This window comes from Bactrocera latifrons, unplaced genomic scaffold (assembly GCF_001853355.1).
Source record: "Bactrocera latifrons isolate USDA-ARS-PBARC rearing strain unplaced genomic scaffold, ASM185335v1 scaffold_494, whole genome shotgun sequence".
Taxonomy (NCBI): Eukaryota; Metazoa; Arthropoda; class Insecta; order Diptera; family Tephritidae; genus Bactrocera; species Bactrocera latifrons.
Window position 1 is genome coordinate 148,146 of NW_017537150.1, and position 18,679 is coordinate 166,824.

At 39.5% G+C, this 18,679-nt stretch overlaps 1 protein-coding gene across 1 annotated transcript in view; it reads right to left on the reverse strand.

The window, feature by feature from the left end:
* Window positions 1–13,742, reverse strand: part of LOC108973621 (dnaJ homolog subfamily C member 16) — a gene marked incomplete at both ends in the record, with an annotated part of 147,328 nt that extends 133,586 nt beyond the window's left edge. The window contains 1 exon segment of the mRNA XM_018940999.1: window positions 13,351–13,742. Coding sequence (XP_018796544.1) covers window positions 13,351–13,742 — 392 coding nt within the window.
* Window positions 13,743–18,679: the final 4,937 nt, after the last annotated feature.

The window sequence follows — 18,679 nt, forward strand, 5'->3', positions numbered from 1 at the left end:
CGAACAATTCCATACCGACCCATGATAGAAAAAACGATTTTTGCTTGTCTGGACTGCTTACCGAATAGGCCATAAAATGTTGAGAAAGTTGCTCCAGGTAKKATTCCCAATTCTGATGGTCTTTATTAAATACGTGGAACGGCGGAACCACTGTTGCTTCTTTTATACGATTAGGACTGTCAGCGTTGAACATGGACTGCTGAATTGACTGCATCCACTGTTTCTGCTGTTCGAGCAACGATGCTGCGAAATTGTGTTGCTGCTGCACTAGCTCCTTTATAAAGCTGTCGTTTGTCATTTTGACGATTTTACACTACGGCACTTCGCTTTTTCATTAAATGTGTTCAGATGATGAATCTGTATAATTTTGTATCACCTTTTGTATGGAAGAACGTGTTCTTCCAACAATTCGACCGATTTCACTTCATGATTTTCCTTCTTCATGAAGTTTAACAATTATTTCTCTTTCGGAAGAGCTTATTTCCTTGCCTTTAAAGATATTGTGTAAACTAAATTTAAATTCGAAGTGAAATACACAAAAATCCTTAAATATTGCTTCTCTTACAAAAAACGATTTAAAACTATAACTTACCGCTACTTTTACACTCTGTTATTACGCCGATAATTCCCGTTTTACTAATTGTACGCAGACTTTTTCTGCGCTGCCACATGAGTATTTTTTGGAAATTTATCGATAAAACAATGTTGCCAGGTTTTTTATTGCCACAAACACAATGAGATTATGCAATAGACAAGCAGTAATAATATATACAAGTTATTTTTTGACAAAAGAAAATTAGATAGAAGCGTGTACACAGACTTTTTCTGCCTAATGTATATAAGCACAGGCACACGACCAGATGTAGCATATAGTGTCAATTATTTGAGTAGATATCAAAGTTGTTATAACCAAACTCATTACAAACATGCAATGAGAATCTTAAAATATTTGCATAAGACCAAAGATCTGAAATATTGGATTGTATGGTAGTGCATTGGGTTTGGGTGTTGCACCCCACGTTTATTACCATAAGGACTGATCTAGTAAATCAGCCCCCACTTTATACACAGCTTTTGTTCTTAATACAATTAATTTTATTGTTTCTTTAAAACGATTAATTTACAAAGTGCACGAGATGAGCCAATAAAAATAGAAAAGTGGAAAAAGATTGATTTGCACGTGTAAAAAATGAAGTGTTCCGATGGACTTGAAAATTAGCAGGAGAGTCACATTTTCCGATTATAGGTTGGGTAGAGTGTTGCAACTGCATAACAGTGCGACCAGAGTGTGGGCAATTTTGAGCAATTTTGTAATAGTGTGACTAGAGTGTGGGCAATGCATTGGCAATTCGTAACATTCCGCCCGCCATCAGGAGCGTGCTTCTGATTTGATTTTGTTGCCCTGTGAAAGGATTGCCAACTTTGTGATTGGTCTGATGAGAGTGGTAGTTGCAGTTTTAAGTGTAACAACCCTGGTGAATCCATCTGCGCCAGGATGCAGTTGAGTGATTCTTGCAAGTGGCCATTTGCAAGGTGGAAACCTCTCGTCGGCGAGTAATGCAAGTGAGCCAATTTCTAATTGATTGCTTGGGTGCCACCATTTCGTCGTAGTGAGTTGACGTTGCAAGTATGATGTTGACCAGTGCTTCCAGAATTGTTGAAGCTGATGCTGTATCATCTGCCATCGTGATAGTAGCGCGATATTGATTGGTCGTAGAGTGGGTTCTGGAAGCGTTGTGAGTGCTTGGCCGATCAAGAAGTGACCTGGCGTGAGTGCTGCGAAGTCTTCAGGATCATCGCTGAGTGGTTCTAGTCTTGAGTTGAGGATGTGTGAGTAAAGTCATAATTTCATCGAGTGAGTATGATGTGTCCCCAAGTGTTCGAGTGAGATGAAATTTGATTGACTTTACCGCTGCTTCCCACTTGCCGCCCATGTGCGGTGCTGCAGGTGGATTGAATTGCCACTGAGTGCCGTCATCCAGTAGGAGTGAAGCGATTGATGTGCTTTCTGATGATCCTTGTGTGAATAATTCTGCGCCATGAAATGTTGTGCCGCAGTCTGAGTAAAGAGTGTGTCAGATGCCTCTGCGTGCGGTGAACCGTCTGTACGCAGCAATGAATGTGTCAGAAGTGTAGTCAGTTGCCACTTCAATGTGCACAGCTGATGTGCTCATACAAACAAAGACACATATCCAGCCTTTAAATTGTTTGGCGCCTCTTCCTCTCCATGATTTGATTGTAGTTGGTCCAGCATAATCCCCACTAGTGTGGAGAATGCTCTTGATGGTTGAACCCTTGCTGTAGGCAACTGGCCCATGAGTTGCTGTGCTCGTTTACCCCTGTGGCGAGCGCATTTCATACAGCGTAGTAAGAGTGTTTTGATTGCTGGTCTTCCACCGACAATCCAGTATGATTGACGAACTTCTGCCATCGTTAGCTGAGTGCCACCGTGCATTGTACGGAGGTGTGCGTTGTAGATGACTGATGAGTGTAGTGTCTTGGCAGAATGATAGGATGCTGTTGATTGTACGTGAGTGTGGAATTTGCGAGTCGACCACCAACTCGCAAGACTCCGTGTTCGTCGATGAATGCTGTCAGTCAGTGAAACGGATGATTTGCAGGTAGTGCACGATTGGCCTTGAATTGATGTAACTYGAGTGAAAAATACGCTGCTTGAGTTGACTTTGGATCAACTCTCATTGATTAATCGGCTGAGTGGTTGTCATGACGAGAGTGAGACTTGGACGAGCTTCTTGACTAGTGGTGTCGTGCTGAGTGTCTGGCTGCCGAGGCCAGTTGCATCGTGACTTTGAGAGCCATGCTGGTCCCGTCCACCACAGTGAGTGTGATGAAAGCTGAGCAAGGGTGATGCCTCAAGATGCACAGTCAGCTGGGTTTTGTTTACCCAGAMCATACCGCCAGTTGCAATCCGTGGTGAGTTATTGGATGTTGACAACTCGGTTCCGTACGTAGTCCTTCCAGCGTGACGCATGGAGTGGTTGTGACTAATAAGTCAGTCCAGAGAGTGGTTGATTGTGCATCAACTTGAAGAGTGGCTTTGACGTAAGTTATTAATTTCGATAGTAGCAGCGCCGCTGATAGCTCTAGTCGTGGGATAGTGAGTCCTTTGAGTGGTGCTACTTTTGTCTTTGCGCAAAGGAGTGTCGCGAGTGTCTCTCCGGATGCTGAGTGGACTGTGACGTAGAATGCTGCTGCCATTGCGAGCTGAGAGGCATCGCAAAACCCGTGGAATTCACACTTCATGGCCTTTGAAGTATTAATCCAGCGTGGAATGTTGAGTGTGTCGATTTCTTGAAGTTCGTGTTGCAGTGATTGCCATGATTGCAATACTTCGACGGGACCTGGTGATCCCAACTGATTTTTTGCAACCACAATTCCTGCAGCAGCATCTTTGCCTTGATTGTGAGTGGTGATAAAAATCCCAGTTGATCGAAGATCTGAGCCACCTCAGATAAGATTGTTCGTTTGGAGGACTTGTTGTGATTGTCCGAGTGGCTTTTCATGATGAATCTAAGATTGTTAGACTTTGCGCGCCAGTACAATCCTAGTAGTTTGCTCGTGCAGTCTCCAAGCTGGTGCGGTTCATCACGTGCTCCAGCTGGTGAAATGAAATTGAGTACTTCTTCGCTGTTTGATTGCCACTTGGCGAGTGGGAAACCGCCCGCCGTGCAGATTTGTTTTAATTGATTGGTGATTGCTTTTAGCTCAGAAGTCTTATCATGTCGCCGAAAATATCGGCGACATATCTGCCGTACTTGAGTGCAGGTACTGCGAGTGGATAATTTTTTCCTTCGTCCTCCACGAGTTGTTGAAGGACTCGGACGGCAAGGAACGGTGCTGATCTCGTGCCGTAGGTGACTGTGGTGAGATGATATGGCGTAATCTCTTTSTTATTATTGAACCAAAGAATGCGTTGCAAGTCCCAGTCGTCTGGGWGTACGTTGATTTGCCGGAACATTTTTTCAATGTCTGTCGAGACGATGTATTGGTGTTGTGTTGGAAGTACGTCCGATGTGCAGAAAATCGTTGAGTGATTTGCCTGATGTGGTGACACACGAGCCGTCGAAGACGACTCCAAGTTTGGTGCTGACACTGTCGGAACGTAACACTCCGTGATGTGGCAGATAGTATACTGATTGAGTGCGCTGGTGATATTTAACAGCTGACTCACCGTTTGAGACCCTCAACCTTCCTGATACCGAAGTGTTGGAGTGTTTGACACGGCAGTCATGTGTCCCATTCTTTCGTAGATTTGCATGAATTATGTGTAGAGTTGCTTGTATTCTTGATTGGTGTTGAGTTTCTTGCTGATTTGCTGTAGCCGTCGATGTGCTGAGTTGTACGAATTTCCCAGATTTAATTTATCTGAGATGATTGGCAGCCGGAAGATGTATCGCTCCGATTGGTCTCGTTGATGTGTCGTTTTGAAGTATTTTTCACATTGCCCTTCTTCTGGGGTCAGTTCACTGACCGATTGCTGTGGAACTTCTTCTTGAATCCAGAATCGAGTGAGCAATTCGTCAGTTTTGCTTTCTTGTCTAATGTTTGAGGTGGTGATTAGTGAAAGACGAGGCTGCTGAGTTGATGTGAGTGCTGCTGGTAGAATGATGAGCCAGCCAAAAATTGAAAGTTGAGCAATTGAAGTAATTGACGGGTACCTGATGATATTTGGTTTAATTATGCGACCAAAAAAATCAGCCCCGATGATTATGTCCACTGGTTGTGGCAGATGGAAACGCGGATCTGCCAGCCTGATACGGTGTGCATTAGTCCATGGTTCAGATGACGCGCGTGATGTTGGTGAACGGACAGTAAGAATTGGTAAAATCTGAACAACGATTTGCACAGTTGTGTCAGAGTGACTTGCCTTGAGTATGAGGTCAGCTAACCCTTTGATGTAATGACATTCTTACCGCTGATTCCCGTGATGGTAACTGATGAGTGGCGTCTTTTGATTGAAGCTTGCGAGATGAGGTGTTCAGAGACGAGTGAAAATTCTGACCCAGAGTCGATCAGAATTCTAACTCTAATTCTAAAGTGATTGCAGTTGATGAGTGTGTGGCGGAGTTGAGTGATGATTGGATTGAGTGGTTGGATTGACATGATTGATTGGAGGCTGCACAAACATCCTATTGTTGATTGTCGGTGAATTTGCGTGGCTCGATTTGAATTCCAGCAGCTGGCAAACTTGTTGCTGTAGATGGTTCGTGCAACATTGAGTGGTGATGGCAATTGCAAGTCTTGCACCGCGCAGAACTTTTGCACGATGCACGGTTGTGTCTGCCCATACAGTTCTTGCAGATACGTCGTGGGATAACTACTTTACGACGATCTTGAGGTGACAAAGTTCGGAACTTTTGGCATGATAAAATGAGTCTTGCTGAGCTGGCTGAGTGGCAGTTTTGCGTACGGTGGCGTGAAGGGCGTTTTTTAATTTTTGCTGATTGCTTGAGGTGCTGGCAGTTGATTGCTGACAAGCTGACTCTTTGTTCTCGAGAGTGCGAGCCCGCTGACTGATAAACTCCTTGAGTTGCGTGTAGGTTGGATATGTCGCTTGATGGCTAACACAGTTCGCGAGTGCGGCTTGRGAGTTGCTTGATGGTGGAATAATATACCAGACAATCCCAACTATCTGTTGATTAGCCAATGAGTGCGAGTGCGTTGAGTGCTGAATCTACCCCAGAGATGAGTTGCTGCAGAAATTCGGCAGATTCTTTTTGCTTTTGAGTGGCCGAGTGTTCTTGAAGTAGTTGTGCAAATTGAGCGTCGATGAGAACTCGCTTGTTCCGGTAGCATTCCTTGAGTGCTATCCAGGCTGTTCAAAACGCCGTTTCAATAACCGGGATATGTGAGATGAGCTCGAGTAACCACTAACGGCAACTCGTAAATAATGCAGTCGCTCAAGATCTGTAAGTGTTGAGGTGTTGATTACTTCCATTGACTGGAAGAGAGTGCAGAACGAGGTCCAGTGCTGATAGCCACCGTCARACTTCGGCAGCGGCAGCTTTGGTAACTTTGGCTGAGGCTGTACTGCTTCACGATATGGCTGAGGTGCAGGAGTGTCGTTTGGCTGAAGACGGACTGCAGCGAGTTGGCGAATATCGCAGATGATGCTTGCTTCTTGCGGGTAAACATCATCCGCGAAATACTCGTGAGTGAGATGGGCTACTGGCCAGGTAATTTCCAGAAACGAGTGCTCTTTGAGGAAACCCTTGTTTAGTATTGAGTGCCTCGGTTTTGGGTGTTGCAAACCACATTTATTACCATAAGGACTGATCTAGTAAATCAGCCCCCACTTTATACACAGCCTTTGTTCTTAATACAATTAATTTTATTGTTTCTTTAAAACGATTAATTTACAAAATGCACGAGATGAGCCAATAAAAGTAGAAAAGTAGAAAAAAATTGATTTGCACGTGTAAAAAATAAAGTGTTCCGATTGACTTGAAAATTAGTAGAAGACATATTTCCCGATTATAGCGTGGCTAGAGTGTTTGTAACTGTAACACAGTGTGACCAGAGTGTGGGCAATGTAGTGGCAATTTTGTAATAGTGTGACTAGAGTGTGAGCAATGCAGTGGCAATCCGTAACAGGTAGATTCTGACTATGCAGGAGATAATGTAGACAGAAAATCTATAACTGGTTTTATTATAAGATTGTTTGGAAATTTAATTTATTGGAAATCTCGCAAAAAAAGTACAGTAACTAAGTGTTCAACTTTTGCAGAATACACTGCTATGTTAGAGGCAGTGACAGAGGTACTTTTTATTCGAAACTTGTTAAGTGAATCATTTAATATAAAATTTTGTGATCCAATTAAATTGTATGAAGATAACTCAGGTGCAATTGCAATTGCTAAGTATGGCAACTTCACCAAGAATTCAAAGCACATTGAAGTGCAGTATCATTATACAAATGAGAACTACTAAAAGAAAGTTATAGAGATTGTTAAAATTTATACAAAATTAAATTTATCAGACATGTTAACTAAAAGTTTAGATAAGAAAACATTTGAAAAAAAAAACATATCAGATCTTAGACTGATATAGTTATATAAATATTTATAATATTTAAGTTAAGATTTATTTGATTACATAGATTTCAGTAAAGTTAAAGTACAAAAAAAAGTAAAACAAATAAATAAATAAATAAATAAAAATAAAAAAACAACAAAAGAGAAAATTCCTTAGCCTATAAGGTTTTAAGTTGATATAATATGAGATTATAAATTTAAGGAGGCGTGTTGTAATTTAGTAAATATTATACTCTTATATGAATGAACATGATGGGTATATGAATAACACCATCTATGATTGTTTAGCAAAATATATACTATCTGTCAAAATTACACATACACACTCACTGTGAAAAAGAAAGATCCTAGGTGTGAAATATTCTGACAGAAATCGTTAAATGAAAAAGAAGGAACGACGTTTGTTAAAATTTTTATTGTTTAATATACTTGAATTAATTTCTTAAGTCGTGGTGAAGTTAGGAGATTCATGTGCGTTAAAATTCTCAGTTGTTTAATCTAATTGAGTTTGGCAAGTTTAAATGATCTTCTAAACTATTTACTAACTAAACATAAGAAGGCAACGTTTAAACACAATCATTATTATATATACAACACAGTACATATTGTTTAATTATATTGGTACTTCAAAAGTCAATAAAAAATTTTACAACAAAAAAGTACAAAACTAAATATTATTGAAAAAATGTTTAAAATATTTYAAGAGCAACGATTTTTTCGAAGATCAGTTTCAGTAAATTACTCAGTCTGAATAGACTCTCACATTTTCATTTTAGAAACCAAGCACTCATGCTTTGTGTCAAATGGTATAAAAATTAAAATTCTGAAGGTAAAAGTGAAATGTTCACATTTTTCGTGCAGAAAAAGAACTAACTAACTTTGACAACTTAAAAGTCTGAATACAAATATGCTTTTTCTTCTACTTGACTGGCGTAGACACCGCTTACGCTGAGTTAACAGCGGACCAATTAGAGATAACAAATGCAGGCAGGTCCTTCTGCACCTGATATATCCAACGGAGAGGAAGGCTTCATCTCCCTCTGCTTCCACAGGCGGGTACTGCATCGAAAACCTTCAAAACAGGAGTATTATCTTCCATCCGTACAACATAACCTAGCCAGCGCAGCCGTTATCTCTTGATTCGCTGAACTAAATATGTATGTCGCCTTTTTGATGACGCAAACGTGTGAAAGATTACGATTCAACGGCATGCACCTGGAATGTTCGGTGCTTTAATTCAGAAGGTTTCGATGATAGAATAAAAGCTGATATCACCGCCATTCCTGAAATGCGATGGACGGAACAAGAATTGAGAGTGGTAGGTTCTTGTGGAATTTACTACACTGGCCATATAAAGCAGCACAAATCCATTGCCGGATTTGTGGTGGCAGAGAAACTCCCACGCCGAGTCCTGGCTTTCACCCCAGTTAATAAGCCAAAATCCGCATAAAGGTGAAGTTCATCAATATAACGCTGATTTGGGCCCACAACCCGACGGAAGAGAAGGACGATATGATCAAAAATATTTTCTATGAGCGTTTGGTGCCCACCTAACAGAGCTGCCTCCACCACGATGTCAAGGAGGTATCCTTGTCAAAACGGTCGCTAAACCGTTATCATCCTGCTTTGGAAATTAATATTGAATTTATAGCCAACTTACTTTACAATAATACACAAGACCTTTGATCTCGCTTCAACTTTGCGAAAGCTAATTTAACTTGGCCAGATGACAATAGCAATATGGAATTTAGTATCTCTCATTTTAGTGAAACTATTTTCAATTCATTTGAAAGATATGTGCCGAAATGTGTTGTTACTCAAAGTAAGTTCTAATTTGTGGTTTTCGAATGGTTATGTAAACTAAAAACTAAAAAATCTCGTGCTTTGAAACTTGAAAAAATGTTGTTACGTTGTTGACTATTCAAAATATTCTAACTTGCGAGCATAACAAAATATGTTATAATAATTACATAAACAAAGTAAAAAATATTATTATACGTAATCCAAAATCGTTCTATGATTTCGTCAACTCCAAACGCAAAAAAACTGCAAAATTTTCGACCGCGATGAAATATGAGTCTATTATGTCCAGTGACAATAACACAATTTCTAAGATGTTTGCGGAATTTTTTAGATCAAATTACTCTATTAACTCTCCTAAAAATGTTCCGTATCCGATTTCTGTAATTAACGCACCTACCATTTCCGAAGTAGACGTCTTATATTAGTTAAATAAGTTTAAACAATGAATTAGTTATGGCACTGACATGATTCCACATGCTTCCAACTGTGCCATATATATATATATATATACCAACCCGTAAAAAAACTATTTAATTCATCTCTTATGCAAGGCTTATTTCCATCACTATGGAAAAACTTTTTTATAATTCCTTTACATAAGAGTGGATTTAGGTCATCCATTTTAAACTATAGGGGAATTGCAAAGTTATCAGCAATATTTAAACTTGTTGAAGGGACATTAATTAACTCAGAAAATGTATCGTAAAATGTAGCAATTATAAAAGACAAAATAACTTTCCGGATTTTTCTGGTTTTTCAGCACGGTTTTTAACGGTAATTAATGTCCTTTCAGGTGTTTCTCAAGGTAGTCATTTTGGACCAATTCTGTTCTTGTTATTTAATAATGATATATATATTATATCCGTATCATCTGTTATTAAATATTTAAGAGTTTTATTATAATATATGCCAACGATGTAAATTTTTTTAAATCATATACTTTAAATAGTTAAAGATGTCAGTTGCAAACGGACTCAAACAACTTTAGTTTCTTGGTACATCTTTAAAAATGTAAAGCTGGTGCTTTTCCCGTAGATCTCTAGACTCTACTTCATACATAATACAAAACTCTACCTTGGAGCAAGTATGGTTTGTTGATCTGGGAGTAACTATGGATCCACACTAAAGGCGCTCTTATTGTAGTTTTGTTAAATGTTGGTCGAACGAATTTATGGATCCGCTTACTACAAAAATTCTTTTCACAAACAGCAAAGAGAAGCAAAACAAAAACAATTATTACTTTTTGCCTTAAATTATTTACATTGGGATTCCAAGTTAAAACTCCTTCCATATACTAATCGTTTAAAATCTATAAATCTACCTACACTCGCTAGGAGTAGAGAAATGCTTGGTATAATATTTCTTGTAAAACTTATTAATGGGCAGTCTATAGTCCACCTATTTATGTTGTCTGATATTAATTTTAACGTTTCCGTTCGCTCAACCAAGGAGTTTATTTTTTAGAACAAGTTTGAGTTAAACGAACCATTCCGCCTTATATGTCATGATTTGAACTCTCATTACAGCACATTTGATCTAACAGATTCACTTTATACCTAAAAAAATTGTTTTATCTACTCTTACTAAGTAACATTTCAAAAAAAATTAAATAATAAACTTACTTTATCCTAATTCTTAATTTTGGCTGATGAAATTTTTGTTTCTCTAGCTGAGCAGCTTAAAATCGCAACGCTTAAAACTCTCTGGCCTTTTCTGGCTCGCTTGCGTCGGTGGGGCGGAAGGAGGATAATCGTTGGGTATTATTATTAAAAAAATCCTTGATGAAACCTCCCCAAATTAATTACAGTTAACCACATTGCGGGCCCCGGTGAAGTCATAAAATATGCATAGCGAGTTATAATGAAAATATAAAAAAATATATATGCATACATATGTAAGTATCTCATTCATTTTTATACTTAATAGAAAGATGTCGTAAATTATGCAAAGAAATAACACGAAATTCAGTTCTTTAATGCAAGGTTGTTCTAAAGTAACGTCTAGTTATCTGTTAAAATATTACAATAATGTTCATTGCAGTTAAAAAGACATAACGAGTCACATTTTAGTTTGATAACAAAATTAGACATTACAAACATTARAAAAAAGACGAACAGTGATGAGGTCAAGTTAACAATTTCTAAAATCGCTCAATCGTAATGTCAATCACGCATGATTCGTGTCAAACTGTCATGGTATTTTTGTTCAGTATTGTTTGGCATTTCATCATTAATTTTATTACGAAAAGTCTGTAAAAAATATGTTTCACACGATTTCACTATTCGCAACCCCATCACCCATCTTGAGACCCAGCATTTATTATTGGATAATATTCGATCGAATAGACCACGTCCAGAACGCAATGAAGAAAATATAGCAGCCGTTGCTGAGAGCGTACACGAAGATTGTGAGGAGTCTATTCGGTGCCGTGTGCAGCAACTCGGAATGACGTATGGAACACGTTGTCCTATTTTACATCGAGATCTTAAATTGAAAGCGTACAAATACGTGTGCAGCTTGTACTGAAGCCGCCCAACCTTCCCAAACACATTGCTTCGCTCTATKGGCTCTTAAAAAGTTACAAGAAGATCCGACGTTTTCGATCCAAATTTTGTTCAACGATGAAGCCTACGGGTATGTAAATAAATAAAATTGCCACATTTGGGACGAACAGCAATCTGAAAAGATTCAAAAGCTGTCCTTTGTGGTTTGTTGTCTGGTGAACTCATCGGTCCATATATCTTCAAAAATGATGCCAGTGAGAGCGTAACCGTCAAGGGCGACCGTTATCACGCCACGATAACCGACTATTTGATGCCTGAAATTGAAGCWCGTGATCTCGACAACATTTGATTTTAACAAGACGGCGTTACTTCCCTCATGYCGCATCAATGAATGGAATTATTGAGAGAACACTTCGGTCAGCAGATAACTTCATGTTTTGAGCCGATTGATTAGCCACCAAGATCGTAAGATATTACACCGTTGGAGTTTTTCCTGTGGGGATATGTAAACTCTGAAGTCGGACAAGTCCGCTTCGATTCAGACCTTGGAGTAAAACATCAGGAGTGTCATTCGCTAGTTACCAGACTAAATACTCGAACAAACCATCATCGAAAATTGAACACAACGGATGGACCATCTGAAACATAAACGGCCTTCGTTTGAAAGAGATATTCTTCAAAAAATAAATGCAAAGGAATGTTTTTTTCTTAAAAAAAAGGTAGGATGAACCATTAGATTGAATAGCGAGGTCATTTACGAGGTATGTACAAAAAAAAAAATGCGAATTTCATGGAAAAATCAGGTTTAGAGCCCCTTACTACCTCGCAGGTGTGAGTTAAGACTTTCTTGCACTGGGCACTTTTGTAGTGTGAACAATTCTGAGAAATATGCGTCTAAAGTCAAAGTGATGCAATAAAATGCCTCTGAGCTATTGAAATTTAAAGACAAAAAATCACGATTGTCGTGTAATTTGAATGGAAAATTTTTACATGCCTTGGTCAAGTATTAACCGCGCATATTCTCAGGTAATTTTTTTTACGGTATTTCCAAGGAAATTTCATGACGGGATTGAAAAAAATTAATAGTTAAAAAAAAAGCACCCTAATGTATATGTTTTGAATATAGCTTAGTAAACGAAGAATCCTCTTTTGGAGTGTTCAAAACAGCACTAAACATCAGTAAATCAAAAGAAAATTCCTCATACTAAAATAGATGCTAAGAAAACTCATATTTCAATCATATCTATAATGTCACCGACTGTTCCATCCCATTATTGCACAGCCAAAAACAACAAGATTTATTTGTCACAGGAATTTTGGAATATTTAAAATCTTTACTATAACATTTGTAAAGTAGAACATGAAAAATGAAAACCTCGGCGGCTTTATTTTTTCAAATTCTGTCTTTAGGAGAGATTTAGATAGATAGGAGCACAACGTGTGAAAATATAATAAATTTAGTTGAAATTCTTAAATTTAACTTTATCATTACTAATTCATTTGATGAAATAAAAAAGATTGATACATAAAACCAAAATATTATAAATATATTTCCTTTATAAGTTAAAAGCAACATTTTTAGCATTGCACTTTGCAAACAAATTAATTAATCATTAGATCAAATAATTTTCAGTCCTTTGAATACTTCTGGTTATAAGAAAACAAGCGAGTTCAGGGATATATTATATTTCGTGTTATTGTGTGAGCAGCGGTGTAAAATTTGGTTTCACACGCAAACCTGTCGATATACAATTTTAAGTACATTGTGAAAACTCTACGAACCTATTTATGTCAAAACTTTATATTGAAATTGAGGATTGAAGCTCAGTCCTCGATTTTACTAGGCCATAATTTAAGTTTTTGCTTCAAAAGACATGTGCAACGGATTATAGTAGAGGCCAGCAATCTTAACGTTTGCGAGAGTTCTTTATGCTCGGTTTCACCCGAAATCATCAATTCTTTACATTTAATTCATTAATACATCTTACCTAGTGGTTCCAGAGCGTCGATTAGCCTTTTAAATACACTGATAAGTCGCGTGCAACGAAAACACCAATCATTATAAAACATGACAATATAAGGTGTGAACTTGCTGTTTGGAAGAATTTTCTTTTCGTAATTCTTGATAGTTATCGAGATTCTGTGATAGAAGCTTATATCACTGTCGGCATTAAACTGTTTTCCAAAAAAATTCTCGAATTGTTCCGAGGAAGTTTTACGGTAAAAATCACTCGCAGCTGCAAAAAAATGCGAATCTTCACTGCTTATTCCATGCTGATCATACATTCGTCGTCGGTCAGGATCACTTAGCAATTCATATGCCTGCTTTATTTTAACGAAAATCTTATTAGCATCTGGGTGTTCATTTTTATCAGGATGCCTGTTAAAAAATGATAGCATTAATTAAAAACTGTATAAGGAAAAAATAAGTGCTCTTGAACCATTCCAAAATTATCTATAAATAAGGAAAAACCTTAACTTCGGCAGCGCATTTTTGATTACGTAAAAGCGTATACAAATATCTTTGTTTTTTGAATTTGATCGGTCAGTTGTGTTTTAGCAATATGTTATAATAATCCAATCTGCAGTTGTAACTGATTTGGATAATAATCTACAACAAATTTCAGGAAGGCTTCTTGTCAAACAAACATAAGTGACTTGAGTTTATCGATCAGTTCCGGAGGTTCCGACAAATGAGCAGTTCCTAGAGGACAAAAAGGCGTGTGCACAATTTCAGATAGCCTTCTCAAAAACTGAGCGACTAATTCGCGTATATATGGTATATACAGATAGATAGACAAACGGAAACGGCTTAATCGACGCAACTAATCAACTTTTTATAACGTTTTTATTAGCTTCACCTTTAAAAGTGTATGTTTGTATGAGTGCTTGTAACTAACTTTTAAGTCCTTCTGTACCTTGAGTAAAAATTAATATATAGTGATGAAACATGCCACGTACATATGTTTTCTAGTGCTCAAGACATTTCGGTATTGAAGATGGATGTAATCGGACCACATCCAATGGGTAAAATAATAACCACAAAGTAATAACCACGCTCACTAACCATATAACAGTTGAAAACTGCTAAAAGTGCGATAACCCACTTAATATATGCGCCACATGCTTTACTCTTCCCAACCCAGATAATAGGGAAGAGTGTGGGACGAGCCACAATGTATTATATTATGTTATATTTCAACGTTTAATACAACATGGCAACACCATGTCAGCAAGTTAGCTGTACCCGGCTTACAAGTAACGCTGAAACGAATACAACACAAAACGAAACAAGGAATACATAGGTAACCGTTAAGTTTAAAGACGCCCGCGGTTATTGCTATATAGAACTACACATCATACGAGCAACTTCTCTTCTTCTGCTGACAGCCATCGCTTGCACACACAATAACCACCACAACTGGTGACCCCGCACTTCGTTTATTGATTAAAATCACGCAAACACTTTTTGACTACAGTACACTTTGTGTATTGGTTTTTGTACTCATCTGCGCACGTGACTGCCCACGCATACAACCGATTGCAGAACAACAGGAGTTTTCCAGCTAAATCGCTATGCCAGATAGCGCAAACGTGGAAGTGGAAGGCAGTATAACGCCACTCCAATGTGTTTCTATACGATGTCCGCTTTTCAATTCCAAACGACCAGCCTTGTAGTTCGCCCAACTCGAGAGACAATTTCATCTTTGCCGGAATATTCGATGAAATTACGCAATACTACTACGCTTACTCACACCTTGACGCCAAGGCCGGCGCAGAAGTGGAAGACCTTCTTTTGAACGTTCCCACAGAAATGCCCTACACTCGCCTAAAAGGGACACTGATCGAACGCCTTAAGCTCTCGCAAGAAGCACGACAACAACAGCTTCTCGATCGAGAGGACTTGGGTGATAGAAAACCGTCTCAATTTCTACGCCATCTTAGAAGCCTCGACAACACCGTTCCGGACAACATTCTTTGAACTAAGTGGCTCAGCAGACGTCCGATGTCAACGCAATCTATACTTGCATCCCAAGCGAATATAAATCTCGATAAACTCGCGTCTCTGGCAGACAAAATACACGAATCGCACTTCCAGCAGAAATTAATTCGCTCCAAAAATCAACAACAACATCAGGAGTCGAATCACGTATTTCCCGTCTCGAAGCTTCGGTTAACGAGCTAGTTTCCCGTCCAAGCGGCAGAGCATATCTCGTTGCCGTTCTCGTCAGCGTTTTCGTTCGTACACATCTTCAACAGCATTGAACAACGACATGTGCTGGTATCACCAAAATTTCGGCAATAAAGCAAAACTTTGCCGATCGCCGTGCTCATTTCAGTGAAACCTAACGTCGGATCGTTATTGGCGATTAACGGCTCCTCACGCGAATCAAACCGCCTTTTCGTAATAGACCGCGCCACAAAAATCCAATTCCTAGTGGATACTGGCGCTGATCTCTGCACTTTTCTTAAATCTCTCGCACCGTGACTGTCCGAACGAATCAACTATAATCTCAGAGCAGCACATAACTCTAACACTCAACCTTGGCCTCAGACGAAATTTACATGGCTCTTCGTGGTGGCGGACATAACGAAACCTATTATTGACGCAGATTTTTTAGCTCATTTCGGCATCTTACCCGACCTTAAGAAGAGCTGCCTTATCGACTCAATAACTGGACTAAAAGCCGCATGTAAGTTATCTACATCAAAAATCATTTCAGAAATTAAAGTACTGCCCGCCGATCCTATATGGGCTAAAATCCCGCATGCGCTGTGACTGTGACATTCTGGGCTTGCCTTGAATTGTCAGCATAGTCCATGTCAGATATAGTGCAATAGTATTCATCGTAAAATTATGGTTATTGTATACTTTATTTATTCCTGGTATTTGAAGGTGTTTTCGTTTACGAATGGATTTACGAGACACTTGTCCTCATACAGTTGAGTTCTATAGAATTCTTAGGAATTCTTGGGGGCTCAACTGGCAGTAGCGAAAGCTACAAATCACACCAAAGACTAAAACATGGCACCACGGGGAGCAGTCAGTCCTTGGAGGTAACTTTAATCTGCTCATTGGGTTTTTGGCCCTTTGTGGAGATTCGTGGTGGCTGTGGCTTTAACCTAATTGCAGGAAGGGCATTTAGTCCCGTGTGGACTCGCACTGCGGCCGGGTGCCGGACCCAGAGTACGGCAGAGGTTTAAAATGCGCCTCGTACCCGACCAAGGCGGCTAGAGTGTTTTACGTCCACCCAAACCAATTGGAACCGAAGTATAAGTGTATGTGGCGGCACGCATACTTTGGTTCTCCAGAATATGGTGCAGGTGCTTGCACTGGCGCTTTGGGGAGCTGATCATCGCATTGTTTTGATCTATGTGCTTCTAGCAATAGAAAGCACCGTGGGGTTAGGCCTTCTACCTTCCTTTTCTACACGCTTTTTCTCAGGACCCCGATCGAGCGACACCCTGCCAATTCCACAGCCTAGATTTCATCAGCCAGTTTACAACCGATATCCGACATATAGCCGGAAAAGACAACATCGTCACAACTGCTCTTTCTCGCATCGAAGAAATTTGAATGGCAGTATCTTCAAACGAACTTGCTCAAGTACAAGCTGAGAATGAAGAACTTCAGCAAAGAATACAAAGGGAACAACACGATTCACTAAACTTGCGACCAGACAACATTCCAGGCTGCAATACGCCAATTTATTGCGACGTTTCGACCGGTTTATCCGTCCGGTGAGGAAGAAAATATTCGACGCTCTCCACAGCATTAGTCATCCCGGAGCACGAGCTTCCACCAAATTGTTAACGCTACATTTGGCCAAGCATTAAACGCGACTGCCGTTTGTGGGCCGAACATGCCTAGCTTGCCAACGAAATAAGATGTCTAGCCACGTTTTATCACCAATCCAAAACTTTTCACGTAGACATCATTGCTTCATACGTACTTTCAAAGGTGTATCGCTACTGGTTAACAATTATCGATCTTTTCACCAGGTTTCCAGAGGTATTTCCCATTGATAGTATCGACGCCGAATGTGTTACCCGCACACTTTTTGCTGAATAGATATGCCGCTACAGTGTACCATTAAAAATCACAAGGAACACAGTTTAAGAGCCAACTTTTTAGCGCTCTCGCTCGTCTCCTCGGCAGCAAACATATAAATATCACCACTTTCGATCCGCAGTCGAATGGAATGGTGGAACGACTTCACCGTCGCTTGAAAGATGCCATTCGTTGCCACGAAAACAGCTCATGGGTCGACATGCTACCCATCGTTCTCCTCGGAATTCGTGCCGCTTGAAAGGAAGATCTTGACGTAACTCCTGCGGATCTCGTTCATGGAGAGCCAATTCGTTTACCAGGTGAATTCCTAGCGACTTCGCCACGATCTGGTTTTCCACCATCCAATTTGGCATTACGCTTGAAAAATTACTTTGCAGACCTGTCACCACAACCCATTGTTCGAGATGGTGAGAGGAAACCATTCATTTTCAAAGAAATATCTACATGTTCACACGGTTTTATTCGTCGCGACGCTCTACACCAAGCATTCACTTCACCTTATTGAGTCATTTCAAAGCATAAAAAATATTTCATCGTAAACGTCAATGGTGAAATACTACAGTTTCGATCGACCGACTAAAGCCTGTTTATCTTCCTCCCGACGATAAGCTCAACTAGAGTGAGCAGCACAACGACGATGACAACAATACTACGCTTAGCACATTAAATTCACCAGAGTCATCTGAATCTCGGACATCTCGATTTTTGTCACCATCATACCGCTCATCTGAATCCGATTCCATCTTATCTTCACCGTCAGCCAAGAGACGCGTTAGATTCCGCTGAACTACTAATCATCTTCCTAAATTATCAATAATTTTGGTAACGTTCTCCAAGAAGGGGAGTACTTGTGGGACGAGCCACAACATATTATATTATATTTCAACGTTTAATACAACATGGCAACACCATGTCAGCAAGTCAGCTGCACCTGGCTTACAAGCAACACCGAAACGAATAAAACAAAAAACGAAACAAGGAATGCATAGGTAACCGTTAAGATTGAAGATGCCCGCGGTTATTACCATATAGGACTACATATCAGASGAGCAACTTCTCTTCTTCTGCTGACAGCCATCGCGTGCACACACAATAACCACCACAAAGAGATTTACAGAAGAGGGACTAAAAAAGGAACAATGGTCTTGGCACCGCCAACTTTTAGATAAAATTATTTATCTCAGGAATTACCCAGCAATTTCCACCAAATACGTGAGGTTACTCACTTCTTCTTTACTGGCGTA